The 10,431-nt window shown below is 31.7% G+C and overlaps 1 protein-coding gene across 1 annotated transcript; it reads right to left on the bottom strand.

Annotated features, from left to right (window-relative positions):
- Nucleotides 1-5,510: 5,510 nt before the first annotated feature.
- On the bottom strand, nucleotides 5,511-6,461 carry LOC140444473 (uncharacterized). The gene has a single exon (XM_072536231.1). It carries the CDS (start codon nucleotides 6,459-6,461, stop codon nucleotides 5,511-5,513), a length of 951 nt encoding a protein of 316 aa, XP_072392332.1.
- Between the last annotated feature and the right edge of the window lie 3,970 nt (nucleotides 6,462-10,431).

Below are 10,431 nucleotides of genomic sequence, written 5' to 3'. Positions count from 1 at the left end.
TCTTGAATTACTTCCGCGGTCGTCATTTTCGGCACCATAGCTATTACTGTCTCTGTTGCCTCTATAGATGCTTTCTCAAACTCTTTGTTTAATTGGTCGTTAAAGAACTCCTTCCAGCGATTTTTTACATCCTTTTTTTGCATAAATAGTTTAATGTATTTATCTCGTATACATTTAATCTGATTAAAATCTTTGGTTTTCTTTGCTCCACTTTTAGCAATTTTGTATATGTTTTTTTCTTATTACTCAGTTCATTGTACAGCTTTTCATACGTTGCTACCATAGATTGTGCTACCGCTACTTTTGCTTCCTCTTTATCTATTTGATACTTTTGATAATCTTAGTCTGATATTTTTTCTTGTCCCTCCTTATATATTCTTCTCTTGTCTTTTATATTGTCTTAAACATTGTCTGACTATCTATATTTACCAATTTTTAAGTCAATTTCTTGAGATGTTTTCAAGTATTTTAGTTACACTCTCTTTAATAATTTTTGACACATTTCTCCAAATTTCATTATGACCTTTTTCCATATTCCAACACAATCTTTTTTTATTTCTGTTCTAAATTGAACTACTTTGTCGCTTGTTAACGTCAATACAAGACTCAACACAAGAAACACTGTGTTATAAAACAGTCGAATAATATACAGATTTCCAATTCAAATATTCAAAAAATTAAAGAACAGCTTACTAAAATAGAAATCGCCTATTTAAAATGCAATCCATTAATGGCCCAAGGTACCAAGCACTTCTAGCATATGGTAATGATATTGATCTCATAAGAAACTCTCTCCCGTCTGCGACATCTTCAACAAAGTGAAGAGAACACGAAAAATGTTTTACTTAAAACCAACAAAATGAAAAATAAATACAAGCGAATCAACAAAATAGAGCAATTCAATCTAGATCGTGGAAGAACAAGTGATGTTTTTATCTAAGGGGACGTCATAGAATTTTTGGAGAAATGTTCTCTAATTTAATATGTCGTAAGCGGCATTTAGATTGACAAATACTACCCCTAATACCTGATATCTTTCGTACCCGTTGTTGATTTTTGCAACAACGGGTACGTTATTACATACTTGATAAGTATTACGAATAAAAATAAATAAGCAAGAAGAATGTAAGTGTACTATATTTAAACCAAGTGACAGAAAAAAGAATATTATACATACATGTACTTCTAAATTAAAAATTATATGCCTGACAACGCAAGATACAAAAAACAATGATTTAACATTGAAAATAATAATAGCTTGCACAAGCGACAAAGTATTTAAAACGATAAGGCCGAACATATTATATGTAATTGTAATAGATATGTTGGCTAAAATTAAGTTACCAAGACACCGAAATATTATATCTGGGTAATGACTCACTACTGATTGTTAGTATCTACCATAAGTATATCCATGTGTTTATGTGTATCTAAAGTATAGTAGTATATTGAATTCCCTACATTAAAAAATCGAAATATTTAAATTAGACAGTAAAAAATTATAATTTTAAGATTGATTTATAAATTATTATAATTTAAATTTTACTGCTTGATGAAACAAATATTGTAAGTCATACACTGTAGCAATCGAAACATCGGAACGTACATTTATAATATAATAAATGTTTCAGTTCCAATGCACTAAAAAAAATACTAGTACATAAAAATGGACACTTGCCTTTTCAAAGTTTATAATAGACACTAATTTCAGTTTATCTATAATTAAAGCAAGTAATATAAATTACCACCATAAAATATTTAACTACATTAACCAAGTACGTATTTGTGAAATTTCTCGATAACTAAATTGATTGATATTTAAATTAATTTGAAGTTCCAAAATGTACCTGCTGTAAAATTTAAAAATCTACGACTAATCAAATTATTGGCAACATCGGAGGGGTTCAGTTGTGTACGCAAAGAAATGTATACGGATCCCAAAAGTGTTTTAACCTATTACGGAGTCCACTTAATCCGACGTGTTGGTCGGAGTCCACATAAAGCGCTACCCAGATAATAATATACACGGTGTATATTCGCCTGGAGTTAGTATAATACCGTTTTTGTACGGAGCCCTCATTAACCGCTAGATCTATATATATATATATATATATATATATATATATATATATATATATATATATATATATATATATATATATATATATATATATATATATATATATATATAAATGTGCACTCGTAAGTGAATGGGATATTTTCGATCAATTTGGAGATAAAAAAGACAAGAGTTGTGCTACTTTATCTATTTATTGAAGACGTTTCGCCCAATGTTCATTGGGCATCATCAGTTCATCTAAAAGAGTATTATAAGCGATACATCTATATGAAAAACAATTAAGTAAATGATCTTACCTTTAAAAGATCTGTAGCATTAAGATATTATTGTGAAGAAACATCAAAAAATTAATCTATTAAATAAATTAGCAAAAACACAGAAACACAGAACGCTGGAAGATTCCCAATTAAAGTAATTTTATATTAATTTTTTAATTTAACTTTTGAAAACATTGATTTATTCTAAAATCTATCAAAAAATGTAATTGTCAATTTTGAAATGTTATATTAACAAAGGCAAGGCTAGGGATCTTGACTGTTATGATCATATCATGCAAAATAAAGTATTTGAAAGTTTGAATGTCAGAACTGACAATCAGCTGGTGAGATTTAAGGAAAAGTTTTGTAGATGCCCACATAAATGTTATGATATAATAAAAGAAGTTGAAGAAGAAACCAATAATTTAAAAGTAGAATACGGAAGAATCAATTTTGTAGTATTAGTGCATGGTAAATTTGGCTTAAGTTGCTGATATCAGTTCCAGCTTCCATTAGTTTTCTAGCCATATATTCCAGCTCTTCCTGGTCTTGCCATCTCTTTACACTTTTTTTTCCAGTGCCTGACTGCTTCGTCGATATATATATTGAATAGTATGGGAGATATATATATATATATATATATATATATATATATATATATATATATATATATATATACCTTGCTTCAGTCCTTCAGTCCTTTTGTTACCTGAAAACCATTAGAAACCTTATTTCCTATTTTAACTTTTGATATTGTGTTGTTATATAGATCTTTAATAGCGTCGATTAGTGGAACGGTGATACTGGTTTTCTCCAATACTTCCCACACTTTCGCAACAGGCACGGTGTCATATGTCATATACTTTATTTTATAAACATATAGAGTTACACTTCATGTTTACAAAATTTTTAAAACTTTTTTTTTAAATTTGCAAAATTTTTGTTTGAATTAGTAGGATCTAATTGCATATTAAAATATAAATTTTAATTACATTTTATTCATAATGAGAATTTTTTATATTGTGAAATATAAAGGTACTTTACTCTTGAGAGAGATTTATATTTTTTGACAAATCTCATATATAGCTTATACAAATTGATAGCTTATGGCTGTATTTTATGTTTTAGATTATGCAGAACTTCTAGTGAATTTCTTATGTAACTTTTTTTGTAAAATGGTTCTTCATTGTTTTAATTTTGTGTATTAATTGAATAAATAGTAATTTTACTTTACTCCTATTTAATTTTTTTATATGTCGTATTTACAAGACAAAAATAAGTTATTAATTTAAATATTTGGATTTCTTATTTGCTTTGTTTGGCTAGTTCAAAGTATCAAGTTCAATACATTGCCATAAATACAACAATACCAAAAGCACCTTTATTAATTCATTTTTTATCATCACCCAATATTCTGGGAGACGCTAAAACCTTTATCATAAGGACTCTGTTTCTCTTTTTGTCAATTTTTATTTATTATAAATATGGCATTTTCACACTTGTAACAATATTGGTACCAACCTAAAAATTTACAAGATGAAGTATCTTATGAAAAATCATTTGTTGATCCTTAAGTAAAGGTATAATCAACGTTTGTGGAATATATTTTAGAACGGTACAACAGTAAAACAATCATTTTCATTTTCAGGTGAAATATTTAGTTATTTACTACTTACTTCTGCTAACGCAACAAAGCGATTGGAATAATACCAGTTCAAATCACATAAAATCAAAACATCATTTGTCAAAGTTTCAGCTCCATCAGATCAAATTAGCCGCGACCAAGTTCCCCCTGACATAAATAAAATAATGCTGTAGATTTAGGCCATAGATAATATATCAATCTTTATTGGTAATAAACGTCAGATATTCTATTCTAACCCCACTACCCTCCACATTAGTATAATAAAATCGTATATCTACTGACATCGGCTGGATTTTTCTTTTATACGGACTAGATATAATAACCGCGCAAAAAAACGAAAAGGGGAAACTGGGCTCAGTTGTCACGAATAGTCGCGCTTAACAATCTCTATTCCAGTAACACATTAGAAAAAATATATTGCTAAATTTCCTTTTAGCTGGGAGTCATAACTAAATCGGTAGGAGAATAAATCATGAAATTTTAAAATATTTATCTTTAAAATAGGCAAATATTTATTCTTTTTATATAAAAACTAAATACGGTAGATAATAATAAATAGATTTATTTATAGAAACTATTTAAATTCGCCAAGAAACTGAAGCTTATATACGAAGTTCTTATATTAGCAAGGGTTTAAAGAAAACTGATGCTGTTAAAATCAATGATAGAACTCTTTTATAGTTTATTATTTATGATAGGTATGTAATTGTTTCAGCATTTTAATTTAACTTGCCCGGGAGAGCTGAAGATGACCATCAAATTGTAGTGGTCGAAGCCGGTCGTCCTAAAGTAAATAAAATAGATTGTAAGTATAACATTTATTTATACAATGCTGTTTAAAATAATAAATGTAAAAAATGCCGTAAGACATATAACCCTGATAGTAAACACGCTAATACAATGCGAACAAAATTAACGCTACAGAAAATAATCAAAGTAATAGTATAATACAGTCGTCATTCGTTTTAATATATTGAACACTTTACAAGAGTAGCCCAATATTTTAACACTCGGGCGGGCGCGCTTTAAAATCACAAAAGTGGGCGTGCGGCGGCATTTTGTGCCGCAAGCAGAAAAAAGTATAAATCAAATTCACAAGATACAAATTTATCAAAAACTTGTATTTAAAAAAATACTTTATAAAAGGTATGTATATTCTAAAAATGCCTTTCTGCGTTACAAGAACGTTTTCGGACTAATAAGTCCATTCAGTGCAGTTGGAAGAGCGTGTGGTGAAAGATTTTGAGAATTTCACGTTTATTAAACAAACACTATAAACAACAAACTAACTGTATATTATAATAACTTAAATATAATTTATATATGTCTTTATCGAAGCGGGGGTGTCGTCATTCTCTGTTGTCAGTCGCACAATTGCTAGGGTTTTAACTACGATGTGCGCGAGCAGGTCCGTACTTAACATATACTCCCCCACCTTGAAACCCCAAAGACCGGGTTTCAATATTAAATAAAAAAGTGTTTTTTAAAGAAAGTGTCTAAGAGCATAGTACTTAGAGTCAAAAAGAATTTATTGATCTTGGTTTGGCAGAACACAAATTTTCACAACCGGTCGTTTAATGTCACCAGTGTTTGTTTTTATCACAACCGACCGCACAATATTGTCACTTCCGGTATAAGTTTTCAAAATTCTACCTAACTGCCATTTTAAGGGAGGAAGTTCATCATCCTTAACCAGAACCATGCGTCCAGGCTGGATCAGTTGTTGGCAATTCTCCTTCCACTTGACCCGTTGCTGAAGGTGGGATACGTATTCTTTAGACCATCTTATCCAAAAGTGCTGTAATAACTGTTGCACTATTTGAAATCTTGAAAGAAAATTTTCATTCATATTGGTTAAGTTCTGTTTTGGTATACTCGTTAATGAAGATCCGATTAACAAGTGTGCAGGAGTAAAAGCATTAGGGTCATTTAGGTCATTAGAAAGAGGATAGAGTGGTCTGGAGTTGAAGCAAGCCTCTATTTGATATACAACCGTAGAAAATTCTTCATATGTTAAGATTGCTTTACCTACTACACGTTTCATGTGGTGCTTAACTAATTTAATATTTGACTCCCATAACCCACCAAAGTGGGGAACTCGTGGAGTAATGAAGTGCCATTGAATACCGTCGATTGACAGGTCTGTTGTAATGGCATGACAGTTTTTGTCAAAAAATTGTTTAAGTTCGTTATTTGCTCCCACGAAAGTGCTGCCGTTATCTGAAAAGATTTCGGAGCATTTACCTTGTCTGGCCGTGAATCGGCGTAGTGCCGCCAAGAAGCACTCTGTCGTGAGGTCACTGACAACTTCTAAAGGTACAGCCTTACTGGCGAAGCAGTCGAAGAGAGCAATGTAAGCTTTAGAAGTTTTGTAATTACGACCCTTTCTATCTCGTAAAAGAACGGGACCAGCATAATCGACTCCAGAAACCGTGAAAGGCCGTGAGGGTGTAATTCTCGAATTCGGAAGATTGCTCATAAGATACTGCTCGGGTTTATTGTAGAATTTAAAGCATTGGACACAATCATGAACAATTTTTCGAACCAAATTGCGCCCTGAGATTGGCCAGTAATTCTCTCGTAAGGAAGCAAGAAGTGTTTAAGGACCAATATGTAAAAGTTTCAAGTACTCGTGGCGAGCAATGAGTATCGTGAGATGATGTTTTGAAGGTAGGACTATGGGGTATTTTTTGTTAAAATCAAATGATGAATGGTGTAAACGACCCCCAACACGTATTAGTTTTGTTGTAGTATCAAAGAATGGGTTAAGGCCAAGAAGTTTTCTTCGTCTGTCAATTTGATTGTAATTAGAAATTGCATCATAATCATATGGAAATAATTGACGTTGTACAAACTTAATTAATGTTAAAAGAGAAGTACTTAGTTCTAGTGTGAACAGGGGACCTGTAATTCGTAGATGTCTATGATTCGACAGATTGTCTTTAAATCTGAATACATAAGCAAAATCGCGTGTTAGCTTATTTAATGAAGAATATTTGTTATAAAAGATAAATTCATTGTCGATGTGATGAAACACAACAGTTTTATTACGTAGTTTAGGTAGTTAAGTTATACAAACTTCTTGATGTTTTGTATATTGAGGCCATTCTTGTTGGGGCAAAGTGAGCCAAGAATGGCCATGAAACCATAAGTTGGAATTAATGAGTGATGAAGGATCTACACCTCGTGATAAGGGATCTGCTGGATTGTCATAAGTTTTAACATACTTCCAAAGCTCGAGATTAGTCAGCTTCTTTATTTGTGCTACTCGATTCGCAATGAAAGTTTTAAGTAAATTGGAGAGGCGATTATCCATGAAATAACAATTTTAGAATCAGTCCAGTACGTGATATTTTTAAAGCAAACGCTTGAAGATGAAGTGACTTTTTCAACAAAATCAGAAAGTAGTGATGCCCCACAAAGTTCGAGTTTTGAGGTAGGTAATAATTTCATAGAAGACACTCGAGTTTTGGCACAATAAAGATTTGAAGTGTAATTTCCAAATATATCCGTGCATCATATGTAAATGCATGCACCGTAAGCTGCCTTCGAAGCATCGGAAAACCCATGAAGTTGAACAGAGACTGGGTTAGAAGAAAGTACATGTCTAGTAATTTTTAAAGTATTTAATTTTGTGAGCTCAAAGTACTATTTCGTCCAAAGTGTGTAAATAGTTTCAGGAACAGACTCATCTCAACTTACCTTGAGCTTCCAGAGCTCTTTAAGAATAATTTTAGATATAATTATTGTGGGTGAAAGTAGCCCTAAAGGATCAAATATTTGTGCTGTACAAGACAAAATTTGTCTTTTGCTAACCTTTAAGTTTGTTGTGGAGATATTTATAGAATATTGTAGGGAATCAGAAGACGGATTCCAGAGTAATCCCAGTGTTTTGTTGTGTTCATCAGAACATATTTTATGTTCTTTATTGCAAAAAATACATTGTAACCTGTTTTCTACATGTCTAGATGCCCTAGATGTCCTGGAAAATTAACTTCTTTTTTTACGAACTCACATTTATCGACTTGGATTTTTAATCGGGCTTCTCTTAGTCGTTGATATACCTTTGTGAGATTTATGTGTTCTTGCAGTGATGTTTAATACACGATTATGTCGTCCATGTGTACGAGACAGATCTCTCCTTGGAGTCCTTTTAATACGTTGTCCATTATGCGTGGGAACGTGGACGGAGCATTCTTAAGTCGGAATAGTATTCTTACATATTGGTAGTGTCTATTTTATTCATTAAATACTGTTTTGGGAATGTCTTCTTCGGCCATCTGAATTTGATGAAATCCGCTCACTAAGTCAAGGGTGGTAAAATACTGACATCGTCCCAATTTGTCGAGGATGTCGGTAATATGAGGAATCTTATATCGGTATTGTTTTCTCGTTGGCCTTCCTATAATCTACCACTATTATTTACTTTATTTTACCTTCATCTTTGGTTTTGATATGGTGTTGACCTTCGTTTACTAGACAAATACACAACACTATCCCTAATACAAAACAAACGGATAATTAATAGAAGAATATACGACAAGGAAAACTTACAGGGTCACTTGCCTCTCGTCTAGGGGCCATCAAGTTATTCTTAGTAGACAAACAAAACTGGACCACGGATAAGGTGTTATAACATTTAGGGTAAACAAAGGATACAAATCTAAATTTCCACACGATCATGAAAAATTCCATTCTCGCGTACAAATTCTATAGAACTGTGCATGTGTCTGACAAGAAATCTATAATGATATTATATATTTGTTGTGAGCCTGTAGCCAGTAGCGACTGAATATTGAATGGTGCATACATATTCAATTAATTTTTTGTAAAGAGAGTTTGAATGCTGTTGAAACTTAGGACATTCAAAAAAGAGCAATTATCATCTTCAATCACATTTATTTTATATAAATGACTTGGATAACACGCATGTCCAAAGCGTAGTCTATTTATGCTGGTTATATATTTACGTGGAGATTTAAAATTCTTAAGCCAAGTAGTTTGTGGAATAACTGGTTGTAAAGTGGTGTATCTTGTTTGGTTTGTAAAGCAGTAAAGATTCCATTGATCTTTCCATGTCGATAGCTGTTTTTTTTAAATCGTAATGGCATCTGATACACATTAAGAATATGACAATAAAGTGCCTGATATTATACTGGTTTTAGCTAAGTAATCTACATATTCATTATCTTTGAGTCCAATATGTGCCTTAACTCAAATAAATTTTATATTAAAGCCAGAGTCTGCTAAGTGCTTTAATTGATCCTTTATTAAAAAAATATAAGGATTACTAAATGTTTTGGGCAAACAAGTGTTTTTTATGTTCTGTAAAAATGAAAGACAATCTGAAAGAATTTTTTAATATGAGTTTTTAACATATTTTAAAGCTTCGAGTATGGCCAATGATTCAGCCGAGAAAATTGGAAACTCATTGGAAAGTTTGTACTTAAATTCAGAACCTCCTGAGGGTAGAAAATAGGCACAGCCAGTCCCTTTTATTGATTTAGATGCGTCCATGTATATAACTGTGGCATCACTATAACAGTTCAAAACAGATCTCAGAATATTGTTGCTCAATTTGATGTTGTCACTATATGTGGGTATTATAACTTCAGTTTTATGGAAGAAAGCAAAGAAATCTAAATTTTTGTCCACTTTAACCAAATGCTTTGAAAAAATAGAATTGTTCTGTAAAGCAGTGCACAAAGGTGGAGATGGCTTATTAATCCAATATTTGTGAGTGAGATCTGTTTCGTTAAGTTCACATATACTGGAAAATACTTTGGGATTTGTTGAGTGGGCTTTGAGTACCCATTGTTCGCTTAATAAATTTCTTCTAATTTCAAGAGGAGGTTCATAAGCTTTAACATGTAGTGGTTGTATAGGGGTAGATCTCATAGCACCTAAACAGACCCTTAAGGCAGAATTTTGAAAAATGTCAATTTTTCTTAAAAGATTTCTAGACTTGGAACCATAAAGAGTAGCACCATAATCTATAATGGATCGTATATAATCTCTGTAAAACAATAAGGATGTTTCAACATCGCAACCCCACCACACTTTATTTGTCATTCTAAGAAAATTACCTCCTTTGTTGCATCTATCCAGCATATATTGTATGTGTTGTTTCCAAGTCAATTTTTTATCCAGTGTAAGGCCCAGGTATTTGACATGGTTTTTAAATGTAAAAGATTGATTATCAAGAAGTATATTTTGATTTAGAGAAAGCTTGTGTCTTGTAAAGACAGATACTGCTAATTTGGCAATTGATAAATTTAAGCCGTTCTCTAAGTACCATGGGAAAAGAGAACTCCATACTCTGCTTAGGTTTTGCATACCGTTTTCATATTTCTTACTTTCTGTATAGACACAAAAGTTATCTGCATATTGTATTATTTTAAATGGGATGTTGTTTATTTGCATATTATGTATGTCAGAGGTGTACATAT

This window comes from Diabrotica undecimpunctata, chromosome 6 (assembly GCF_040954645.1).
Source record: "Diabrotica undecimpunctata isolate CICGRU chromosome 6, icDiaUnde3, whole genome shotgun sequence".
NCBI classification, from domain to species: domain Eukaryota; kingdom Metazoa; phylum Arthropoda; class Insecta; order Coleoptera; family Chrysomelidae; genus Diabrotica; species Diabrotica undecimpunctata.
The sequence above is the reverse complement of the archived record's forward strand: the minus strand, read 5'-3'. Positions and strand labels throughout refer to the sequence as shown.